Source organism: Ornithorhynchus anatinus, chromosome 3 (assembly GCF_004115215.2).
Source record: "Ornithorhynchus anatinus isolate Pmale09 chromosome 3, mOrnAna1.pri.v4, whole genome shotgun sequence".
Lineage (NCBI taxonomy): Eukaryota > Metazoa > Chordata > Mammalia > Monotremata > Ornithorhynchidae > Ornithorhynchus > Ornithorhynchus anatinus.
The window spans coordinates 32,393,001-32,419,594 of NC_041730.1; the positions used below are offsets into that span (position 1 = coordinate 32,393,001).

The following is a 26,594-nucleotide window of genomic DNA, read 5'->3' on the forward strand; positions in this document are numbered from 1 at the left end:
TAGATACAATCTAAGCAGATAAGATAAGAAAGGTGGAATGGACCTTTAATGCAGAACTTTTTTTAAATAGTATTTTTTAAGTGCTTACTATGTGCTAAGCACTGTTCTAAGCTCTGGGGTAGATACAAGGTAGTCAGGTTGTCCCATGTGGGGTTTACAGTGTTAATCCCCATTTTACAGATGGGGTAACTGAGGCACAGAGAAGTTCAGTGACTTGCCCAAAGTCACACAGCTGACAAGTGGAGGAGTAGGGATTAGAACCCTCGACCTCTGACTCCCAAGCCTGTGCTCTTACCACTAAGCCACGCTGCTTCTCTAAACTTTCAACTTGACAGCTGATTTTGCCTTATGTATATTGGGCAAAAGCGGTGTGTGGAGCTGAGATAGCTCTGGAAAGGAGGAACCTAACATTATACACTCCCAAGTGCTTTGCACAGCGCTCTGCACTAAGCGCTCAATAAATACTGCTGACTGACCAACTGATCCTCTGCACGTGCTACATACAGGTTGTTTGGGAGCAAAGTAGGTGAGTCCTTCCAGACAGTGTTCCTCATCTGTCTTCTGCAGCTTCTGTGAGAAGCACTAGGCTACCCTTGCCACAGACTTCCTCTCAATAGGTGAGGTGAGGAAAGGCTTTTCACAGTCATTTCCTCTCTGGGGCAACCTTTTTGGCTTTTTGGAAAGCAAGCAATCAATCCTTCATTTTTACTGAACACATAATGTGTGCAGAGCACTGAACTAGGCACTTGAGTACCATATAATAGAGTTGGCCAAAACGTTCCATACCCACAAGGGGTTGCAGTCTAGAGGGGGATACAGACATTAATATAAATAAGTAAATTATGGCTATGTACATAAGTGCTGGGGGGTTGAGGAAGGGGAGAATTAAGGGTGTAAATCCAAGCTCAAGACTGACACAGAAGGGAATGGGAGAAGAGGAAATGTAGGCTGTCAGGGAAGGCTTCTTGGAGTAGCAAGGCTTTTAATAAGGCTTTGAAGGTGGAGAGAGTGACTGTCTGAGGGAGGGTGATCCAGGACAGAGCCAGTACGTGGGTTAGAGGTGGTTGGCGAGATTGAAGAGATCAAGATACAATGAGTAGGTTGGCAGGAGAAGAGCAAGGTGTACTGGATGGGTGGTAGTAGGAAATCAGGAAGGTAAGGTAGAAAGGGCAAGCCTTTGAGCACTCTCAGCCTATGGAAACTGAATCCATGGGAAGGATTTGCCTTTTTCTCCCTCCACCTTTAGGGAAAGTTCCTGTACCTCCTCAAATTTCTTTGTGAGCTTGGGCCCCAAACCCTACCTGCCGGTGCAATGCTTCTGGAGGGCCAGGGCAAGATTGGGAAGGAAACTGCAAGGCCTGGAGAGAGGCCGGGGAGGGGTCGGGTAGAGACCCGCATGGCAAGGGATATTCACTCCACCCCCAGACCCATAGTACTTAAGTACATATCCTTATACTCTGCAATTTTCCCTGGAGGTAATTGATTTTAATGTTTGTCTCTGTCTCTGGACTGTAAGCTGCCTATGGGCAGGGTCGTGTCTACCAACTCTATTGAATTCCACTCTCCCAAGCGCTCAATACAGAACTCAGAACATAGGAAGCACTCAAAAACTATGACTGATTGATTGATCGATTGCGGGGTTGGGCAGAGAGTAGGGAGGGATCAGGGAGGGCTCGGGGAGGGTCTGGGGTGCAACCTGGGCAGAGGTGAAATCCAACGGCCCTGGCTTCCCAGAAACTCCATCTCTCTTCACCCGGGTAGTATGCGCAGAATTTGGGCACCTTCTTTCATCCTCGCCCGCGCCGGGTAAGCCTGAGGCCAGCCTGGGCAACTGGGATCAAATTCCCAGGGGGCCAAATCCGGCAGCCACAGCCTAGGTGGCCGGCGGGAAGGGAAGGCTCAGGATGTGGGGAGCGACAGGTGAAGTGGCTGCAGGAAGGGGAAAGGGAGTTAGAAGCAGCGTGGCCAAGTGACAAGAGCCATGGGCTTAGGAGATGGAGGACGTGAGCACCTAGTACAGTGCTCTGCATAGAGTAAGTGCTCGATAAATACGATTGAATGAATGCATGAATGAATGAATCCCGGCTCCGCCTCTTGTCTGCTGTATGATCCTGGGCAAGTCACTTCCCTTAGAGAAGCAGCGTGGCTCAGTGGAACGAGCCTGGGCTTGGGAGTCGGAGATCGTGGGTTCTAATCCTCACTCCACCGCTTGTCAACTGTGTGATTTTGGGCAAGTCACTTAACTTCTCCGTGCCTCACTTACCTCATCTGTAAAATGGGGATTAAGACTGTGAGCCCCACATGGGACAACCCGATTACCTTGTATCTACCCCAGTGCTGAGAACAGTGCTTGGCACATAATAAGTGCTAAACAAATACCATCATTATTATTATTTTCTGGGCCTCAGTTACCTCATCTGTAAAATGGGGGTTATGAACGGTGAAGGCCAGCTGGGACAACCTGATTACCTTCCATCTACCCCAGCGTTTAAAGCAGTGCTTTGGTACATGGTAAGCCCTTAACAAATGCCATCATTATTGTTGCTATTATTATTAATGCTGTGGTTCTTTCAGGGGAGGCCAAGGAAGAGGCTCGTGGGAGGGAAGCTGCCCTGCTCACCCTCCCAAGAGAACGGCCCGCCGCCGGCTGCCCCGTCCCTGGCTCTTTCCGCCGGGGCCGCGACCCCCGTCCCACTGCCAGATTGGCGCAGAACCGGGCAGAGGCCCCTTCCGATCCCCAAATAAGCCCATCCCCTCGGGAGCGCCAGGCACCAGGGTGGCTCCGGGCAGAGCCCCCTCCCGGCCCCCCCAAATAAGCCCATGCCCTCGGAAGCGCCCCCCTGGCACCAGGGTGACTCCGGGTAGAGCCCCCTCCTGACTCCCCCAAATAAGCCTACCCCTCGGGAGGACCACCCTGGCACCAGGGTGGCTCCAGGCAGAGCCCCTTCCCGCCCCCCAAATAAGCCCACGCCCTTGGGAGCGCCCCCCTGGCACCAGGGTGGCTGCTGGCAGAAACGCCCTCCCGGGCCCCCAAATAAGCCCATGCCCTCGGAAGCGCCCCCCCGGCACCAGGGTGGCTCCGGGCAGAAACGCCCTCCCGGCCCCCCCAAATAAACCCAAGCCCTCGGGAGTGCCCCCCTGGCACGGCTGCTTCGGCCCGGGATGGGCAGGGGACTTGCAGGTGTGCCCGGGAGAGGCCGCGCTTTGGCCGAGGAGGGTTGGGTTTATTCTTTGGCACTGCCAAACCCACCAGGCCATTCGCCGCTTGCCGTGAAGGGGGGCGACCCACAGGTTTTAGGGGGAGGGGGTGGGGAGAACAGCTCCTTTCCGAAGGGGAGGCAGGTGGGTAGAATAATAACAATGGTTATTCTGGTATCTGTTAAGCATCATGGCCTAGTCAGAGGTCTTGGGTTCCAAACCCCGGCTCCGCCACCCGTCTGCTGTGTGACCCGGGGCAAGTCACTTCACTTTTCTGGGCCTCAGTTCCCTCACCTGTAAAATGGGGATTGAGACTCCGAGCTCCATGGGGGTACAGGGCCTGCGTTCAACCTGATTACCTTCTCTCGATCCCAGCGCTTAGAAGGGTGCTGAGCACATAGTATGCGCTTAACAAACACCAGCGTGAAGCAGCGTGGCTCAGTGGAAAGAACACGGGTTTAGGAATCAGGGGTCATGGGTTCTAATCTCGGCTCCGCCACCTGTCAGCTGGGTGACTTTGGGCAAGTCGCTTGACTTCTCGGTGCCTCAGTTCCCTCATCTGTAAAATGGGGATGAAGACTGTGAGCCCCATATGGGACAACCTGATTACCCCGTATCTACTCCAGCGCTTAGGAACGGGGCTCGGCACATAGTAAGCGCTTTTAGACCGTGAGCCCGTCATTGGGCAGGGATGGTCTCTATCTGTTGCCGAATTGTACATTCCAAGCGCTTAGTACAGAGCTCTGCACGCAGTAAGCGCTCAATAAACACTATTGACTGAATGAACAGATACCAACATTATTAAATACATTATTATTATTATTTCGAAGCCCTTACTGTGCGCCAGCCCCGTAGTAAGCGCTGGGGTGGAGACCGGCAAACCGGGCTGGACCCAATCCCTGTCCCCCGCGGGGCTCCCAGTCTGCCCCCCCCCCCACCCCCCCGGTTTGGCAGGTGAGGAAACTGAGGCCCAGGGAAGTGAAACGACCTGCCCAAGGTCACACCGCCGGGACAGCGGGAGGGGGGGGATTAGAACCCAGCACCTCGGGGCTCCCGGACCCGGGCTGTAGCCACTGAACCAGGCTCCTTCCCCGGTGGCCCGGGAAAGCCCCCCTGGCCCGCCCAGGAAGCCCCCCACCCGCTTCATGCCCCTGGGGCCCCGCGCAGGTGTGCGGGTGGGAGGTGGGCAGGACTGGCCCCCCGCGGGCACTCACCGTGCCTTCGGACCGGAGGTAGCCGATGTCCTCGATCGCTCGGATGTTGATGATGTGGACCCCCTTGTCCCCCGCGGGGAGGGAGGAGTACTTCTCGTTGACCCTCATCTCGGGCTCGCGGGGGGCTGGGCCGGGCTCTCCGGGCGAAGGTCCCTCCCCGGGGAAGGCTCCGTCCTCCTCTGAGACGACACGGAGGGAGCGGTTGAGTTTCGGGGATGGGGAGTCCCAGCCCTGGCCCCTCCCCTCCTCTCCCCTCCCTTCCCCTCCCCTCCCCTGCCGCACGGTGCCACCCGGCTCGGAAGTGTGGCCGCCCAGCCCGCCCTCGCTCCCTCCCTCCCTCCCTGTGCCCAGGACCAGCCCCTCACCCCTTCCTTCTCCAGCCCCCTTGCGGCCCTGCAAGGGTTGCCCCCTTGCCCGGGTTGCCCCCCTGCCCGGGTTGCCCCCTTGCCCGGGTTGCCCCGCCGCTTGTGTTGCCCACCCTACCGGGTTGCCCCCTTGCCCGGGTTACTCCCCTGCCCGGTTGCCCCCTTGCCCGGGTTGCCCCCCTGCCCGGGTTGCCCCCTTGCCGGGGCTGCCCGCCCTCATCCTTCTCCAGCCATCCCTCCCCGCAGCCTCCCGGTTGGCCGCTTGCTGGGGCAGAGCGCTTTTCTCCGCCCTTTGACCATCAAGTCTCTGGGTCGATTTACTGAAGGTCCCCACTGCTTCCCGGCCACGGCCACGCGTCCCTTAAAATCTATTCGGCATCGCCCTGCTGTCCTTTGCCCCGCGGGAACGTGGGTCAGAGTTCTGATGCCCAGCAAGCCAGTTAGCAGTGAATTGGGCCGCAGGGGTCGACCTTCGAGTTGCCTTTTCAGGGAAACTGGTCTCATTTGCATTCTCGTGGGCCGTGGTGGTTAGGTCTGATGCCCATTGTCACCTTTTTAAAAAAAATAGGCAAAACACACAACACACACACACACACACACAACACACACACGGCTTCGTATTTTCTTCACAGCATTTTAACTTTTTCGGTTTTCCTTTGAGAAAGGGGAGGGCCATTGACTTTTCCGTGTTTTATAGCTTCTGCTAACACTCTTCCATACGACCACGGCTGGGATAGAATCAAATCACACGAAATAACTCTGCTCTTATTTATTTGTTCGCTCAGCCTGTCTGAAGGGCTGGAAGCTTGGGCTGAGCTTGTTTATTTTTGGAACGGGGAGTTTCAAAAATGGACAGAAGCACCACCATGCAGTGGAGAATGCTTGGGCTTGCTTGCAATGCAAACTAACACAATCCTCAGTTCCAGCCCTATCCCTTTCTTCAAGTCACATTCCAAAAGTGCACATACCTGCGGCATTGGTTGCGGGGAGGAAAGAGAGGAGGGTGGCAGGGGAACGAACGAATGAACGAACCAATGAAGGAATGGAATAATAATAATAATAATGTTGGTATTTGTTAAGTGCATACTATGTGCAGAGCACTGTTCTAAGCGCTGGGGTAGATACAGGGTAATCAGTTTGTCCCACGTGAGGCTCACAGTCTTAATCCCCATTTTACAGATGTGGTCACTGAGGCACAGAGAAGTTAAGTGACTTGCCCACAGTCACACAATTGACAAGTGGCAGAGCTGGCATTCGAACCGATGACCTCTGACTCCCAAGCCCGTGCTCTTTCCACTGAGCCACGCTGCTTCTCTGGGGGCAGATGAATGACATGGTTAAACAGTTCCAGCTGTTAAAATCTGTTTTTCATGTTTTCAGTTACTTTTCTTTTCTCATTTTCTCATCATCAAACATTCGGTCTCAAATCTGCCATTGCTACCATTGGTTCTTTCATTTTGGGGTCTAGATCCCTACATGGCTGAGCTGATATGCAGGCCGAGGAAGAGAAGGAAGAAGATTACGATGCATGTGGCCAAATGGGCATGGCACCTTATCATCATTTCCAGCAGCATCAGAAATTGTAGTCCTGTACCAGTTGGGGGGGGTAATTGCCCTGGGATTCCCCCATATTGCATAGTACTCTTTCTCACTCTCTTCTTAAAATAAAGTTACTGTATTACATGAGGCCCCTACATGGTGACCACCATCCCCGAATATAAGGACGACTGAGAAAAATGATGCATAACCAACGGCTCCGTCAGCATCATGAACTGCCTTTTGGTTTGTGGCTACAGCTGTCACTTCCTTGTCTCAGGGTCTGCCTGTACACTTCCCTCAAGATGAGCCTTCCGTTCCTAATTATTGGAGGACTCTTACATCAACAACCAAAGCATGTTTTCTGTCAAACTCTCCACGCCAAAGCTAACCCCAAGTTAGCCTATCTCTGGATCCTGAAGTAAGGTATAGTATATAAATCTGAGAGCTATCACCTGATTTATTAAGGCTGAGAGTGCTGTAGTTCCAGTGTGCTAGGACAGACATCAGAATTTTTGTCTAAACACAGAAAGATCATCACCTAACATCTGATGAAGTCGACATTTCCACAAAAACAGCTCTAGTTCAGACAACCTTCTTCGGTCTTTAGAGTTCCTTCTTGGGTCTTTAGAGTTCAGTCAGAGAGTCAAAGGCAAACAGAGAAGACATTCTTGAGTTGCCTCCATCATAGTGGGGCAGCCTTGTACTTCAAAGTTCAAATTTTCAGAGCTAGCCCAAATTCCCCCCAAAAGATTGTGTAATCATTTTATTATGCTTGTTGGTAAACAATGAAGATTGTGTAACTATTGTTCTGTACTTCAAAGCTTATGTCTGTTCAAGAGGCCAGAATCCCAAAGAAAAGACAAACACGATTACATAACTGGTGCAAGAGTCTATGAATTGAGAAGGATGTTGTTCCATTCTGGAAATTCAATCCTCTCCTTCTCTTTTACTAACTAAGAAGGTACTGGTTCAGACTGCTGGGTTCACATCTATTCTATTTTTTAATACCAAACTCAAGACTAGGCAACAGAAGGGCAGTGAGCGGGGTAAACCAACTCTCCCTTCGCCACTGGTTGGTTTTTTTTCAAACCTCCACATCTTAGCCCAAGAAAGGGGGATTTCTGGGGAAGACAGTTTCGCCTCCCACCTATTTTACAAGCTCCTTTAGGACTGGGATTGGTTCTGCATACTCTATTGTACAGTGCTCTGTACACAGTAAATGCTCGGTAATTACCATTGAGTGCTTTCCCCATGCACTCTGGCTAATATAGAAAAGGGTAGGAAGTTTCACTCACACCCAAGCACATGTGGACACCATATATATTATTGGTATTTCTCTTTCCCACTCACTATCTGAAACCAGGACTTGGATTTTTAAGCAATTTCCAATTGCCAATGCTTTGTTCATTCATTCATTCATTCATTCACTCACTTAATCGCATTTATTGAGCGCTTACTATGTGCAAAACTCTGTTCTAAGCTCTTGGAAAGTGCGATTCAGCAATAAAGAGAGACAATCCCTGCCACCGGGTTTACAGTCTAGAAGGGATGATGCTACAGTCTAGCATCACTCACGATGCTTTGTGACATCAGTAGTGGTAATCTCATGCAACAATACTGTTCAATGTACATTCTGGAAATGGATTGTTCCATTTCTGTCTTTTATGAGTTCTTCCTCTGGCCTGACCCAGAAAAGGGAGTTCCCAGGGAAGTGGGGGAATCCACTACCTCTGACTTTCTGGCTGGTGTGATGAAGAGTGTGGAGTTTTATCTTGAAGTTTTTAACTTTTTCTCTCCCCCGCTTTCACTCTCTACAGGTACCTTTCTCATACTGTGCCCCTTCTAATCAGGGCACTGGGTGATGGGAAATCAACACCCAGAAGTAATGGCATCATGTGGAGGCCAAGGATTGGCCAGATGTGGAGCTGATGCCATAGCACTGAGGAAGAATGTTTCTCCGAGATGGGTACTGGAGACACCCTATTTTGGAGCAGCGCCTCTTCATCACATTAGGGGCTTTGGGGAAGTGGTTTTTCAGACAAACAATTGCTGGGAACAGTCCTTCCAAATCTGCATTAGAGCTGTCTGTGACTGATAACCCCACACTGCCCCCTGAAACAACTGCCCTTCTGTTTTGTTTTTTTCTTATGGCATTTGGTAAACACTTACCATGTCAGTCAGTCTATCGAATTTACTGAGTGTTATCTGCGTGCAGAGCACTGTATTAAGCGCTTGAGAGAGCACGATATTACAATAAACAGACACATTCCAGGCCCACAATGAGCTTTCAGTCTAGACAGGGAGACAGACATTCATTTAAATAAATAAATACATTACGAAATAAGTTCTGTTGGCCTGGGCAGGGCGAAGAATAAAGGCAGAAAGTCAGGGTGACACAGTAGGCAGTGGGAGAAGAGGAAAGGAGGGCTTAGTCAGAAAAGGCCTCTTGGAAGAGATATGCCTTCAGTAAGGCTTTGAAGCAGGGGAGAGCAGTCACTGTACTAAGCGCTGGGGTAAATACAAGTTAATCAGATAGGACACAGTCCCTGTCCCACATGGGACTCACAATCTTAATCCCCATACGGATGAGGTTACTGAGGCACAGAAAAGTTAAGTGACTTGCCCAAGGTCACATAGCAGAGTGGTGGAGCTGGGTTGTCTAGTCTCCTGCTGTTTGTTGTTCCCCAGCTCTGATGCATCTCTTTGTGCAGAGGACAGCTGTATGTTTGGTTGTAGTTTTGGGTATTCTTTGTTGGTTTTTGCCATTTTTGTTTTTTTTTTAAAGAGGAAAAGACGCCTTACTAAGCTACTCTGAGTACTCAAAGATGGCTTACAAAATGGGTGAAGGTACAGCAGTATCTGCACTTCTTGAAATCTCAGAGATATTCTGTTTTGTTCCGCTTTCCACCAGCTGAATCACAAAGCATACTGCTGTGCACAGGGGAATGAAGAGAGAGTGTGGATGGCTCAGCACAAACACCACCACTATGATACAAATAATTCAACTACATTGCTTCCTGGTAGGGAATCATATGCTTCCTACATCTTTTCAACCATATAGCTGCTCTTAATTAGCCTTTGTATATTTTATTCTCAACCTCATCATCTATGACCAGAAGCAGTGTGGCCTAGTGGATAGAGTATGGGAATCACGAGGACCTGGGTTCTAATTCTAGCTCCTCTAGAATTAGAGGAGCTTCACTTCACTTCTCTGGGCCTCAATTACTTCATCTGTAAAATGGGGACTAAGACTTTGAGCCCCATGTGGGACACGGACTGTGTCCGACTGGATTTGCTTGAATCCACCCCAGTACTTAGTACAGTGCCCGGCACATAGTAAGCGCTTACCAAATACCACAGTTTATTATTAAGGGTCTCTATTTGTATATGCAATTATTCAGTTACTTCAAATGACTTTTGTACTAGGCTGCAAGCTCCTTGTGGTCAGGGAGTGTGTCTACCAATTCTGTATTGTACTCTCTGTATTGTACATACCATAAGCACTCAATTAATACCACTGATTGACTTATTTCTCCTCTTAACCACTAATGTCTGAGCAATATCCCTCTTTATGGCAAGGACCAAAAAGGTACACACTACTTCTTTTGCATAGAATGTGTGCAAGAGATTCTCCCTCAGTTACACACTCATGGTTACAAGCTCTCAGCAGCAGCATCTTCAAACCTGAGGACAAATCTGCATTTTTCATTTACATCCTACGAGGTGTCTACCTGCTATTGTGCTAAATGTCTCACAGTCAACAGCGTCATCTTCAAATTGAAGGATGATTTCTTACTTCCTCTCTCATTTGATATATTATGTATATATATATGAATGTATAAACACATTCATTTGTATGTATATATGTATATACATACAATATATTTCTTTTGGACCAGCTACCTGATTTGTTCTAGGCCCAAGAACATGAGCCATGCTAATTCACAAAATCTAAATATTTTGATCAGGGAAAAAGGGTGCCTTCTGTTTTAATTCACTTATATTCAACAGACAGACATCTCTCACTGTTGCCACTGGCAAGTGACATATATGTAAAGGGAGAACCAAAAATCAAACCAAAAACTGAATTTATTTTCTTGGTTATCAAAGACTGGTGGGGCTGAGAAGCAGTTCTTACTTAAATCACAGCCTGCAAATTATTACATGAGATAGAAACCCTAGTTACAGACTGTAAGCTCCTGGTGGACAGGGAACATGTCAACCAACTCTATTGTATTGTACACTCCCAAGGGGTTTAGTACAGTGTTTTGCTTACAGTAAGCACTCAATAAATACCACTGATTGATTGATAAAAATACATAGTCTTACTTTTGAATTTTATGGAATTCTCTGTCCCTGTGTTGTTGTGAGATGGAGACTGACACTATCTATAATAACATTGTTTTGTCTCTTTTGAAGTGCAGCTTTTTAATATGCTAATAGTTATAAAAAAAACCCTTGAGAAACGTTTCACTGGCAGGATTTATTTCCAACTGATTAGTCACCCTCACCAATCTTTGTAGCATTCTATTAGTTCTCCTGCACCATCTATCATGAGTTTCACGGCTTATTTTGTTTTTCTTTCTCAACAAATTGCCTTTCTGTGTTTGTGATGTAATGTACCATCAGAAATTCAGATCACTGCTGATATTTTAATAGGATACTGGAGATTCAAATGAGTAAAATGAGACTTTAAGGATGGAAATTGGAAAAATAAGCAAAACCAGTGGGCTAAAAGCATGAACATCATCATTAGGAGATGGAACCTTTCCAATATTGCTTTATATTGAGAATAAATTTCAGTCAACTAAGCATTTCTCTAGCACAAATAATATTCAGCCGGGATTAGAAACCATGACCTCAGACTCCCAAGCCTGTGCTCTTGCCACTAAGCTGTGCTGCTTCTCACATGCTTCTGAAATACTTAATACTGAAGCAAGTACTTAGCAAAAGGTGAAAATTAAAATGAAAAACTAAGTATTAAAGCATTGATATTCTAGGCATCTAGCATAAAGAGAATCAGTGTTGCCTAGTGGAAAGAGCACAGGCCTGTGAGTCAGAGGACCTGGGTTCTCATCCTGGCTCTGCCACTTGTCTACTGTGTGACTTTGGGCAAGTCACTTAACATCTCTGTGCCTCATCTCATCGTAAAATGGGGATTCATTACCTGTTCTCCTTCCTACTTAGACTGTGAACCCCATCTGGGACCTGATTATCTGATTATCTCAGTTCTAAGTACAGTACTGAGCATATAGTAATAACTTAAATACCACAATTATTATTATTATCACTAGTATTTCTAGGATGGGGGTGTAAGGCAGTATATGTTTACTCTTTTTGAAGACCATCAAATTCAAAGTTAAACTATGGAAGTGCAAGCAAAGTCAGGTATCTCATGAGCTTTGGGGCTGTCATGAAAGTGTAAATGGAGTGGTAAAGTATATTAAGGGAACCAAACCTCAGGGAGATAATCCTTCTGTCCAAAATGTAGACATATTATGGAATATTTTCTTTCATTTTCACCTATGAAATCATCTGGGGTCTACCAATTTACAAAATGTAACAATAATATTTCCAATTACTTGATTAAAATATATCTTCCAATTGTACTTTCAAAATGTGTACTTTCAAAATGTTCCCATTTCCCAGAGTTACGTTTTATTTGTATATGTGGCCTACTGCATTTTGGAAAAATTTAAAGCCCTGCAACATTTTTAGTGTTACTAAAATGCAGTTGTGTAGACAGATGATTTTTGAAAGGTACAATAACTGGTACAACTGAAAATGCTCCTCAGAATCATACCCAGGCCTCATTCTTTAGCTGTGGGATGTCTCACCTATCCCCTCCATTTCTTAGACAACTCTTGAAATCCCAATTTCTGGTCCTTCTGATAACAGAATATTCATTCATTCATCCATGTACTTGATCCATTTATCCAGTTGTTAGTACTGTATGCACTTTTTTGTCTGTCACTATTACTATGTCTGCCCTCTAAGGGTTTACAATCCAAGACAGAGGCTAATTAACATTAACATTTCTTCTGCTTACTTCTTCCTACAGTACATCTCTATTTGGATGTCCCAATGATGCCTCAAATTGAACATGTCCAAAAACAAACTCCTCATATTCCCACTGAAACCCTGCCCTCCCCGTGAATTTCCTAACACAACGTCACCATCTTCCCTGTTTCACAAGCCCCATAACCTTGGCATTATCCTTGACTCATCTTTCTCTTTTAATTCACATATTCAATCTCTCACCAAATCCTGTCAGTTCAACCATCACAACATCAGGAAAATCTGACCTTTCCATCAGTCAGTCAATCATATTTATGGAAAACTTACTGTGTGCAGAGCACCATAATAAGTGTTTGGGAGAGTACAGTATAACAGAGTTGGTAGAAACATTCCCTGCCTACAACAAGCTTACAGTCTAGAGGGGAAGACAGACATCAATATCAATAAATAAACTACAGATATGTATATAAGTGCTGCGGGGCTAAAGGAGGGGTGAATAAAGTGTGCAAATCCAAATGCAAGTGTGACACAGAATAGAGTGGGAGAAGAGGAAATTAGGGCTTAGTTGGGGAAGGCCTCAAGGAGGAGATATGTCTATAATAAGTTTTTGAAGGCGGGGAGAGTGGTCATCTGTCAGATCTGACAGGGAGGGCATTCCAGGCCACTCCATCCCAACTGCTACTATGTTAATCCCAGCATTTATCCTAACCCACCTTGACCACTGCATCAGCCTCCTCGCTGACATCCCTGTCTCTTGTCTCTTCCCACCCCAGTCTATACTTTGCTCTGCTGCCTATGTTTCTCCACTTCTCAAGAATCCCATTCTCCTTCACATCAAACAGAAACTCCTTACCAAAGGGTTTAAAGTACTCAATCTTATCTACCTGATTTTGTACTATCTGAAAACTTCACTTCTCTAATGCCAAACTGCTCTCTGGGCCTCAATCTCATCTATCTTGCCATCGACACCTTGCGCACATCCTGCCTCTGGCCTGGAATGCCCTCTCTCTTCATATCCAACAGGTGATCACTCTCTCCACCTTCAGAGCCTTATTAAAAGCACAGCTCCTCCAAGAGGCCTTCCCAGACTGATGCCTCATTTCCTCTCCTCTCATTCACTTCTGCATCACCCTTGCAGTTGGATTTTCACCCTTCATTCACCTCTCCCTCAGCCCCACAGCACCTACATGTGTATCCATAATTTGTTTATATTAGTATCTCTAAACTGTAAACTCACTGTAGGTAGGGAACATGTCTACCAACTCTGTTACACCGTATTCTCCCAAGAGCTTGGGACAACACTCTGCACACAGCAAGTGCTCAATAAATATGAAGGTTTAATTGATTGAGGGTGGGGATTGCACTGTAGACTTCTAAAGGTTCCCAAGTCCCAAGCTTTATAAATGCTGTTGATCATGATATTGGAACTCTTATTTGACAAACTTGAGTATTCAGACACAACAAGTGGTTAAATTTAGGAATAGTGAAGTAAAAATTGGAAGCCACTGAAAAAATTGAATCTGAATTCTGTTTTTTGAGCTTCCTTTCAGAGCTAATCTCTTAGGAATCAAAATGAAACTGCACACAGAAACCAATTTGAGTCATATTCAAGTTTAGGAACAAGCTAGGGACTTAGCAATTGGCAAGCAATTTTAAAAGTGTGAATAATAATAATAATGACAATAATTATGTTATTCAATGAGCATTCACTTCGTGCCAAGCACAGGGAAGAGATATTTTAGATTCATTTTACAGATGAGCAAATTGAGGCAGCCGGAGGTTGAATGACCTGGCCCAAGGTAATGCAGAAGGCCAGGTGCACAGCTGGGCTTAGAATTTGGGGTTCTCTACTCCATGATCCATGGAGTTCCATGATCCTTCCACTAGGCCCTGCTGCCTACTTAGGTCTAGTGGAACTTAACCACATATCGCAACTCATATGGTAAATGCTAAAAGAGCTGATGAGGCAGTTCCATGACCTGGAAATCTACAAATGGCAAAGTCTGACAAGGTTCTGAATGAATTGCACAGAGTTGTGTAAGGTGAAAGACTAAAGAAAAATGACTCAGCACTACCATCAGAATTCTAGTAGTCATCCTCCAGTATCCTTCGCAGTGTTTACACCTTTCCTAGTTGCTGATGTGACAATACTCTCTGAAAGTTTGATTAATAAGTAAATTTACTAAAACCTGCTTTTGTGCTTTGTCTTGGAAAGGCATTCACATGCAAATTCATTTTAGAAGTAATAACAGTGAGATCAATTACCATCACTTCCTTTCTCAGGATGACGTCAGGGTTTAGAACTCTGAATGATTAACGCCCAACTAGTCAGAGAAATCTCTGAATACTGACTGTAGGTACCAATTGCCTGGAATGGCCCAAAACTTGAGGAATTTTTTTTTTAGAAAATATAGCCTTCTTTCAGTTTTCAACTGACTTTTTCACAGTTCTGATATGCTATGCTAATATTATATAGGGTCTTTCTTCTGAGAATTCCAAAACACTTTGAAAATGTTACATCAGATTATTACAGCAGCGAGAAGCAGCATGGTCTAGTGGTTAGAGAGCTTGGGCCCGGGAGTCAGAAGGACCTGGGTTCTAATTCCAGCTCCACCACCTGCCTACTGAGTGACTTGAGCAAGTCACAACTTCTCTGTGGCTCAATTACCTCATCTGTAAAATGGGGATTAAGACTGTGAGCCCCAACTGGGACAGGGGCTTTGTCCAACATGATTTGCTTGTATCTACCCAGTGCTTAGTTCAGTGCCTGGCACATAGTAAGTACACAAATCATTATTATTAGTAGTATTATTACAGCCCTTTTGGGGTACAACCCAGAGGTTGTATATGGATCATGGGTCAGATTTTAATCACACAGGACCTTATAGGATCTTATATCCAATATTCACCCATTTAAAATCTATTGTTTGAAATATGCAACTAGAATGGATGTGGGAGATAAAGATACAAGGATCTAATCCAGTTCCTTTAAAGCTTTGAGAACAAGTATCCAAGCATACATGGTATTCTGTGTTCCCTGATGAGACTGAGTGAATGTTACCAGCTGCTCCATTTATTTCTACTTCCGTCAACAATGGGAACCATCAACACAACACTCTATGCTTAACATTCAGATTTGATTATTGCTTTCAGTTAAGCAGCAACTGACTGATAGCCAGACATCTGGTTTAGTGTTTCCTATATGACAAACAGGAGGGGGCCTCACTGGCTATTTCCTTTCAGAATCCAACATTGGTTCTTTGGGGTCTTTGGTTTTTCTCATTGATGTATACCCCTGAGAGGTGACCATCCTTTTTATTCAGCCACCCTCATAGTAAAGTCCTGATTCTTAAAAATATGTCAATCTAATGACTATTTATGTATTTCCCCTTTGTGTATTATCTAAGTTATATTTTTAAATGCATTCTCTCTCTCAAACAGCTCATTTCCTCCTCTTAAGTGATTCTGACACAAAGTCACAATGCCAACTATGTGACACAATGATACTTCCCATAGCAACCAATTGTTTGACATCAGAAACACTATCTACAAGATGACTTCACTGCAGGACACAACAGAAGAAGCAGCTTGACAACACTCTTGTTCAGTCAAAATTTCAGTTACAGTTTAGGAAATTCCAAATAATTTGCCAAAGTAATGTGACGAGTCAAGCTGATTAAGCTCACTTAGAAGGGGAGCTGAAGGAATTAGACCATCCTGGGATGCTCTAGATTCAAAATAACACCTTTCCCCAAGAACCCCAAAGTACCAAAAGCATCCATTAGCTCAATTCTTCCTTTGGTTTTTAGGGGTTGACTTTGGCCGAGGTGATCCTGATTTATATAAATCAAGCACATGTCCTAGTTGGACATCTCTGTTCTTCTCAGTTCCACATACAGTACTTGGATTTAACTGTACCAGCAAAACATGGGAGAATCTATTTACTTAATAACAGAGTACCAGAATTCCATACACCCATACATCACCTTTCTTCGAGTCAAATAATTTTACATTTAACATGCCTTTCTTGGAAACTTCCCTGAGAAAGGTATCCTTAGAACTCCCATAGTTAACATTTTTTGAGTTTCAGTCTGTAATTGGTACTGCTATTAATAATGATAATAATAATAATTGTGGTATTTGTTAAGCGCTTACAGGCCCTGTCCTAAGCACTGGGGTAGGTACAAGCGAATAGGTTGGGCACAGTCCCTTTCCCAAGTGGGGCTCACAGTCTCAATCCCATTTTACAGATGAAGTAACTGAAGCACTGAGAAGCAAAGTGATTTGCCCGGGGTCACACAGCAGACTAGTGGCAGAGCCAGAATTAGAAACCATGATCTTCTGTCTCCCACTCTATCCGTGCTCTATCCACTAGGCCATGCTGCTTCTAAAGGAAGCAGCCAGAATTAGTTTAAGTGACTTGCTCATAGTCACACAGTCTGTTCAGGATGAACCGGGAAGAGAATTCAGTTCTCCTGCTCTGACCAGTGTATCAGGCTGCCATTTACTGCCCTTTAATGATGTCATTATTACATGAATGATGGGTGAACTTTTTCAAACAAATAGACCGACTCCAAGCCACCATTCAAAGAGCTAGCAACTAAACCAGAGTTCTGCTTAGGCAAGAAGAAATTTGGATAACTTTAAAATGAAATTCACTTCTTTACCAATGTTTTATATTTATTGGAAGTTTTCTGAATCATGACTTTCCAAGTTTTGATTGGATCTGAAAAACAGGACAGGAACTATGTCTTATCTATTTGTACTGTGTCTTCCCCATTGCTTAGTCCACTACTTGGCTCATAGTGAGCACTTAACAAATGCCATAATTATTATGATTAATAATAAAGAGTTACTGGCCTCTTTTCATAAGACAGTTCATGTTCTGGCTTAGATTTGAAGCTCTTATCCTTACCAACTTTTTTCTGAAATATCATGTTAAGGGGAGTGTACTGATGATTATGTCTAGATTTTCTGTCCCAACTAAACCCTCATTTCCCCTACTCCTTCTCCCTTCTGCATAGTTCTTGTGCATGGATTTGTACCCTTTATTCACTCCACCTTCAGCCCCAAAGAATATATCCATAATTTATTTTAATGTCTGTCTCCCCTCTAGACCCTAAGTTTCTTGTGGGCAGGGAACATGTCTACCAACTCTATTATATTGGCCTCTCCCAAATGCTTACCACAGTGCTCTACACATAGTAAGTGCTCAATAAATATGTCAGCTTGACAAAAGCACATTCCACTGTCATATTTTAATGTAAGTGCATTCACATAATGTAAGATAAACCCCCACCCAAACCTTACCCATTGTTAAATATTGCAAAACATTTCTTGTAGAAGACTTCAACTGTAAAAATACATCCTGAAATCTAGAAATAAATTAAAATGAAAATGGTGGAGAATCATTTAGTTGATTTTATTAAAAAAAAGAGGAAAGCAGAAAACAAATGTTTCTTAAGCAGGGTCTCCACTAGCAAAGTATCATTCCAGATATTTTCAGTCAAAAACAGTTTGCCTGAAATAATCTGGAAAATTGAGGCTAAGTGCTTATTTTAGAGCTATAATTTTCCATATAATAACCTAAAGCAAATACAGATCACCCTCATTTTAAACTTGGGTTGCTTTCTGTAAAAAGGCAGGAAAGCAAATCACTTTAAAACAAACCTGGTGGACAGTTCATAAAGCTAGTTAAATTCCAGAGCCCTTTAAGTGGATCCAAACCTACCCGAATCCCTCTGAGCTTCAAATTGGACAGACTGAACGATGTTCATACAGCACTATCCCACTGTACAGCTTCCCCAAAACAAGTCAGTTGCCTTGGACTTCAAGAAGCTCCCCAGAGGCTGCTCATGTAAAGTGCCAAATCTACTCCAGTGGACCTTGTGGTGAGTGAGAGTTACTCCATCTTGTATTATTTGACCCTGGGAGCAACAAGGCCAGAGGATGATTTAGAAGAGAAACTGTATTAACTTTCTGAGGAGTCGTGAGGACCTGAATTGTTGGAGAGGAACCGAATTGTTTTGCAGAGGGGTTAAGGAGGGCTAAATTGCTCTGCTGGGCAGGAAAAAGACTGCTGGATGGTGGTACACTGTGGGAGAAAAAGCCTAAGAGGAAGGGTCGCCATCCCCTCTGGTTTACCCAGTAACGAGCAGAAGACAGCAGGAAAGTCTTAGCAGGCCCCCTGCTGTAATCTCCTCCCACCCCTGAGAACAACAGTTACAAGGAGGAAAGAACTGGCCCTCTTTGCCCAGTGTGGAACCACCTAAGCCATGTGCTGGGACACCTACGGCTGCCGCAGCCAAGCACCAAAGACTTGAACCAGGACGATGATGAGCAGCGGGCAATCCGAATCCTTGAAACTCCTTCAACGTGGGATCATCTTTACCAAGACTTGGGGAAAACCAGTTGGATTGGTAACTATAGGTGTTGTGCTTTGTGTATGCCTGTATGTGTGCGCACGTGTGTACCTAACCCCTGTTTTAGTAACATTAAGCTTTCCACTGTAACAGTGGTGTTTGGTTTTACTTTTGGAACATGTCATTTGAGTGCCTGAATTAAAAAGGCAGTCAAATCCCTGGTTAAGGGCTTGTAGGTCGAGCACCTGGGGGAGCAATCCCCGGGCGGGGCTCATGACAGACCTTTGGTAACTGCCTACTGAGCTAGTTCCCATTGCTGGGGTCCAGGAGTCCAGGAAATTTTCAGATTGCAGGAACAGGAAGAAACAGCTATCACGTTTTATAAACCAGCCATGGGAGGGGCTCATCTAGTCCCATCCCTTGCTGAGTCGCAGTTGTGTTGTTTCCATTCTGTGCCAACTGCAATCCTTGCACCACCCCTGGTAGTGGACGATAAGTTGTGGGTGCCCAGAATCTGCAGGGAAGTAATGGTGATTTGAGAGGCATTCAGTATGGGTGCTCACATACCTGATCCATGGTGACCAGTAAAAGGCCCGGGAGCCAGCAACAGAGGGGCTGTAAGTAGGCAGATAGAATGTGTTAGCCCAGGAAGCTGAGCAGGCTAAAAATATCAATAGGCTCAAAAAGGTTGGAAGAAATTTGTGATGAGAGGTCCACTAGAGGGAAAGTTGGGAAAATATGCAGAGTTAGGGATGTTAGTTGCCACATCTATACTTATCTGTGTGGCTGTCAGGGAGTCTGGGTGCTGCTGTAAGAAGTAGAATTCCTGGCTGGATGATCAATCAATAGTATTTATTAAGCAGAACATTGTACCAAGCACTTGGAGAGTACAATAAAGTAAATAGACATGGTCTCTGCACTCAACAAGGGGACGATCCACTGGTTTGAGTCAATAATCAATCAGTCACTCAATCGACAGTATTTACTGAACACTTTTCCAAGTGCAGAGCACTGTACTAAGCACTTGGGAAAGAAAATTCAATAGACTTGGTAGACATGCTCCTTGCTCATAAACAGCTTATAGTCTAATTAGATATTTTTTGGGTTTTAAGGCCCCTTGTCCTCAAAAGCCCAAGGTTTGGTACTCCTAAGCGGCACTTCCCTATTTTCTCTTTCCCACAAGGAGTGTTTGAAAGGTTGAAATGTGCAGCTCCTCTTTCTTAACACTGTCCGGGTCCCAGGCAGTTTCTGGGATCAGAAGGCTAGGCAAGTCACCTTTCAGCTTTACACATGACCCTGGAAGCAGATCATTCATCTGTTCATATGGAGGCAGGCGAGTTGATGGGAGAAACCTGGAGGTCCAAGTTGGCACAGACAGACAGGACACTGAATGCTTTGAGCAGTGTCATAAACGCAGGATGCGTTAGCCCAGGACAACTTTCCAACTCTCTCCTGTTGCAAGGTGATGGGAGGGACAGGCAAGAGGAACAAGAGGTGCAGATCTTTAGAAAAAGGGAAAGGAGAAGGAAAAGAGGGAAAAGAAGTCTGGAGAAAACAAGAGAAACAGAAAGAGGACAGTTAAAAATTAAGACAGGAGGTGGTTCAGGGAAGAACAGAATACAAAGGACAGGGCAACAGAAAATCTATGGGAGAAAACTGGAAAAAAGTAAGAACTTTAAACATTCCACTCCTGGACCAGAAAGTGGTCCATCCAGTCCCCTATTCTGACCATGAGAACAAGAAGCTTAGAGGAGCAAAATAATGAGTGCCTTTCTTGGCAGCTATCTTAATGGCTTTGGATGTAGCATTCCAAAAAACAGTGATTGAGAGACATTAGAGGGGCAATACCAGTTGGAAACAGAAAGAGTTTAACAATCATATGCATGGATTGGTAAGGGAAAGAATAGAAGTGTGGGAGATGCAGTGGTTTTTAAAGAATGCAGAGAGGGCAGATGGTTTGAAGAGAGAGTTGGGGGCCTGTGGGAAACTGTTAGAAAGGTGCTAGCCATTGGAAGTGTCCAGAAGATTCCAATAACAGTACCAAGATAGTTTACCACAAACAAGTCCAGCTATGATTCTATTGATAATTTATTGGAGGTTGGAGATGAATTTTGAAGTCTAAGTACACTATCAAAACTCTCATAATCAATCAATCGATTGTACTTATTGAGCACTTACTGTGTGAAGATCACTGTACCAAGAACTTGGGAGAGTACGATTCAAGAGAATTGGTAGACACACTCTCTGCCCACAATGAGCTTTGTTTCCAATCAATGTCTATTCCCGGTTTTCATTTGCATTGCATGTCTTTTAATTTTATACTCCTTCAGTAATCCTCCAAAAATATCTGCTTCTGATATTGTCCCTCTTATAAAGCCTGATCTAAGAAGACCCACCCACTGGCCTGGCATGAACTTTCACCTGGTCTATTCTGAGGCGATAGCTCAGTTCTGCAAATACAAGGCTCTGTAACTAGTCCAAGCCAAGAGGCTTAAGCAGGATCTACTGAGCTTTGCCGATCGTGAAAAGTCCCCTGATCCTTGGGTGAACAGACCACGTGTCCGCTCAGTTCTACGGAGCCTCCTCAAGAATGAGAACAGTCTCAAGCACAGTTCTAAGCCCTGGAGTAGGTATAAAAGGTTGGACATAGTCCCTGTCCCATAGAGAGCTCACAGTCTTAATCCCCATTTTACAGATGAGGGAACTGAGGCCCAAAGAAGTGAAATGACCTGCCCAAGGTCACACAGCTGACAAGCCAGGATTAGAATCAAGGCCTTCTGACTCCCAGGCCTGTATTCTATCCATGTACATTAAATGTATTATACAAGTCATGCAATGTAATGGAATGAGACATCACACAGAACCTTTTTTGGTAACCCACAGAACCTAGATGGGGTCCCTTGGGGGTCCCTGACACCTCCTTGTTTCAGAGCCATTACTTGTCCCTCCAGGGCCCTGAAAATAGGGCTGTCACTTTGGAGTTGCAGACTTGATGGAAGGAAAGAAGGATGAAGTAAAAATCATACTGAAAATAGGAGACATAATGGTATCTTCAGCTGGATCATACCAGACAGGAAACTGTGCAAGTTCCAGTATAAAACTGAATGATTTGTCATTTAACTAGACAGTGAGCTTGGAAGAATTGTGGCAGCCCAACTTTGCTTCCTTTTTGTTTCTCCAAACTATATAGATATTGGAATGTTTTAAACTACTCCCAGTATCCCTGAACATTCAAAAATCTTTGAACCTCTCAAGGCTCAATGTGAGCCTCAAGCCCATAGGACCTACACTGGGTCAGAAGGCCATTCCAGTCTCATTAGAACCCAATCTTATATCTGGATGGAGGTGAGCCCATGCATATAGGTGCAGCATCCATTCAGTGTTATCCCTCTCCATTCAGTGTTATCCCTCTGGGATGCTGGGATTTGTAGTCCCAGAAAACTCACAGGAAGTTCTGCTCATAAACAATCTCCTCCCACGCCACTCCCCTTACTCTCACCCCTCCCCAGCCCCAGAAATGATAATGTGACATAGCCATAGCGGCAGCTCACTCAGATAAAGACGGTTCAAACCTTCTAGGTGGAATGGAGATGGGAGGAATGAGAGTGGGGAGACGGAGGCCCAGTCTTTTCCTGCTCAAATGCAGTAACGTTCTTCTTAGTCCAGGCCTCAACCAAACCTGAAATTTAAGACCTGGGGATACAGCATTCAGTTGAATTAGATCATATTCATCCCTATGCAAGGTGAAATTTTGGTTTCCAAAAATGAACTTCTCCAGTTTGAAACCATGCAACAGGAATATGTGTAAAGTTAGAGAGGGCTACCAATTACACCCTAAAGCTAAGTCACAAGAGTGCTAAAGTCAAATATGCATTTTTTTTGCATCAGTTGTCCATACTTGTACAATTCATATTTAACATGTGCATGTAAATTACACAAAGAAACCATTTTTTCCAGTGTCTAAATGGACCTATTACTAATAATCCTAGACTGTACTGAAATGCTCTTTGTATTTTCTGCTGTCTGAAATTCCACCCAAACCGAACCACAGGGGAGATTCAATTAGATGTTTACCTTATAGCCAAAGATGTTGATTCTAAACAATTCTGACTTAAACACCTGGAAAGTCCTTTAGGCCACACCTTTAAGGGTCTCAGAGGAACAACAGGGACTTCACAGTAATTGGTGCCAAACAATGAAATTATAAATATTTTAATTTCTTCCTGACCATTGGAGCCTTTCTGTGAACTCAATAAAACAAACATCTTTAAGAGTTACAGCCTAAAGTTTACAGGTTCTTCTTGTTTGAAATACCAAATGCTAAAGCAATCCGAATGTACAACAGTTAGTTCACCCTGTTTCACCTAATGGATACTACTTGAGTGTATGTGTGTGTATATGTATGCATATATTTTAGTGTACACATATTTGTATTTATATATACTCACTATACATACACATCTACTAAAATATATACATAAGCACATATATACACATGAACATTCATACACATCTTGATTCTATTTATTTGCTACTGTTTTAATGAGATGTTCATCTCCTTGATTCTATTTATTGCTATTGTTTTTGTCTGTCTGTCTCCCCCGATTAGACTGTAAGCTCGTCAAAGGGCAGGGACTGTCTCTGTTACTGATTTGTACATTCCAAGTGCTTAGTACAGTGCTCTGCACATAGTAAGCGCTCAATAAATACTATTGAATGAATGAATGAATATACCTATTCAAATGTAAATACAGAGAGAGGGAGAGAAAGAAGGAAATGTGACTGCCGGCGAAATCCACCTATGGGTGGTCGTGTGCCTGAAAAAGCCAAAGTCAAACATACTGTTCTAATTACACCGGGCACATACAAAGATTCTCCTTTGTTGGACTGTAATGGTTATTGCTGTTTTTGTGCCTAGTGCCATTTTTGTTTTTGCCTCCTTGCCTCATGATCCTTTCAAAGCTTCTGCCTGAAAGGAATTACTTCTCTCTCGAGTGTTTTGTGCCAAGTTTGTCTATCTGTGGCAACTGACTCCCAGTACCCCTCAAATGTTTCCACTGTCCTCCTTGCTTTCAGTTGCCCAATTTCACCTCACCATACAGCAGCTGTTTTGGGTATCCTATTGACGTCCATTCTCATATGTTCCATATAGTGCAGCTGTGCTGAGAAAAGAACTGCTTTAATGCTAGGAGGCTGACTTGGTGCCAGGATTTCATTGTTTATGATCTTATCTTGCCATTTGATGTTGAGTATAGTCCATAAATCACACTGATGGAATTGTTCAAGGAGTCAGATATAGCCGTGTGTGGGGTCCAGCCCTCAAAGTCTTAGAGAAAGTTGGACAGCACTATAGCTCTGTAGACCTTTAATTACGTCTGGAGCCAAAAAGCAAGCTGCCACCATAGTTTTTTTTGACAGTTTCTCTTAAAGGATGTATTGGCATTTTAAATTCAACATTCTACTTCCTTGTCTATCATTGCATCATTGGTCAGTTTGCTGCCTCGGTAAGCAAATTCTGTTGATAACACTCAACAGATTTTTAGTGGTATATATTGCTTCCCTGGTGCAGGATGAGTTACATTTCCTTGATTTTCTTTAGACTTATCATCAGCCATTTCTTCTCCATCCAAATGGCCACCATGCTAGTCCAAGCATTTGTCATATCCTGTCTTGACTACTGTACAAGCACTACTCACAGACTTCCATGCATCTAACTGCTTCTCCTCAACTAGCTAATATTTCTTCTGCCTGGATCATTTTTTTGAAACATCACTTTTCATACATTTCTCCACTCCTCAAAATTGTCCAGTAATAATTATAATTATTGTGGTACTTGTTAAGTGCTTACTCTGTGCCATCCACTCTTCTAAGTACTGCGGTAGATGGTAGCTAATTAGGTTGGACACAGTTCCTGTCCCACATGGGGCTCATATTCTGAGTAGGAGTGAGTAGGATTTCCACCCCATTTTACAGATGGGGTAACTGAGGCACAAAAAAGTTAAGAGACTTGCCCAAGGTCACACAGCAGACATGTGGAAAACAGAGGTTTAGAACCCAGTTTCTCTGACGCCAGGCCCATGCTCTTTCCACTGGGTAACACTGGTCCTTAGCCAGTTCTCTCCCAATACTTATCCTCATTCCTCTTCCATTACACCCAAGCATGCATGATTTACTCCTCTCAAGCCAATCTATTCATTGTGCCCCGTTCTCATCAAAATTAATTCAATCGTATTTGAGTGCTTACTTTGTGCAAAGCACCATACTAAAGCACTTGGAATGTACAATTTGGCAACAGATAGAGACAATCCCTGCCCAATGACAGGCTCACAGTCTAATTGGGGGAGACAGCAGAGCAAAACAGAACAAAACAAAACAAAACCAACATTATCACAATTAATAGAATCAAGGGGATGTATACCTCATTAACAAAATAAATAGGGTAATAAATAATATATACAAATGAGACAGTGCTGATGGGAAGGGAAGTGGGGAGGGCGAGGAACAGAGGGTGGGGAGGGAGCAGAGGGAAAGGGGAATGCCACTTAGTCCTTGCTCATACTCTTCTTTTTGCCTGGGACTCACTCCCCCTTCACATCTGGCTAGCTACTGCTCTTCCCATCTCCAAAGTCCTCATGAAATAGTACTCCTTCAAGAGGCCATCTCTGATTAGTCTCCAATCCCCTCATCTATTTTTTGTCTCCTATTGCCAGTTCAGCAGTTCTGCATCACATAATTACTTGGGTACTTATTGCTACCCTCCCACCCCCCGTAGCACTTATGTACATATCTTTAAACTCTGTTTCCTCCTATGTGTAATTTTAGTAGCAGTCTCCCCAACTAGTCTGGTAGTCGGCCAGTAAAATGACAACAATAAGATATTCACTGAAATTTTTAAAACCAGTCTAAAATAAGTTTCTCATATTGACTTTTAAAAGAATGCTGAGGGATGGAGAGCATCCTGGAAGGGTAGAGGTTAGAGAAGCAGGGCCTCCTGCTAACCCCTTGAAGGCAGAGCTTGTTGTCTTTGAACTAGGTTGTATGCTCCTAAGGGCTTAGTAGAGTGCTCCATAGACCTCTAAACTGTAAGCTCCTCCAGACTGCAAGCTCGCTGTGGGCAGGTATTGTGTCTACCGACTCTGTTATCTTGTAGTCTCCCAGACCCTGCACTGCTCTGTACACAGTAAGCAACTCAATAAATATTACTGATTGATTGCACATAGTAAGTGACCAGTCAATACTACTGATTGACTGCTTGATAGACTTTTTATCTGAGTCATTTGCACTGTCACAATCTTGGTGACTTTGCCTGGCCATGCCCAATATCATGATGGCTGTCTAATATTGATCAATCAATATTGATATGATGGCTCAGTATGTGCCAAGCACTGTACTAAGTGCTTTGGAGAGTACAAAGCAACAGAATGAGCAGACATATTCCCTGCCCATAATGAGCTTAGAGCTAGCATCATGGGGAAGAGCCAATTCACTGTTTTTATTGAAGATTGTGGTTTCAGGTTCCTGTTCTGACGGGGCTGTTGGAATACTGCTGCAGAGCTCCTTGGGGATGTCTTCACTCTCTGGTTAGCTGGGAACCCTTGTTCGATGTGATGATTGGAGTGTGTTAGACGGTGGCTTGTTTGTCACTGTGCTCCATACAGAGCTGCCGTGATTTGAACATCCTTGCAGTCCCTTTGCCTTATAGTCAATCAGATGCCACTTTTACATTGTTTTTTTTTTCCTTGAAGGTGATGGTGCATGCATTCACTCAGCAAAGTGGGCCCTTGCTGTTAAATTGACCAATCCATTCATTCATTCATTCAATAGTATTTATTGAGCGCTTACTTCAATAGTATTTATTGAGCGCTTACTATGTGCAGAGCACTGTACTAAGCTCTTGG

The 26,594-nt window shown here is 44.5% G+C and overlaps 1 protein-coding gene across 4 annotated transcripts in view; it reads right to left on the reverse strand.

Moving 5' to 3' along the window:
• Positions 1–26,594, reverse strand: part of ANO1 (anoctamin 1) — a 171,749-nt gene that overhangs the window by 99,234 nt on the left and 45,921 nt on the right. For all 4 annotated transcript variants that reach the window (XM_029060991.2, XM_029060992.2, XM_029060993.2 and 1 more), the window contains exon 2: positions 4,413–4,591. In XM_029060991.2, coding sequence (XP_028916824.1) covers positions 4,413–4,591 — 179 coding nt within the window. The remainder of the gene's footprint in view (positions 1–4,412; positions 4,592–26,594) is intronic.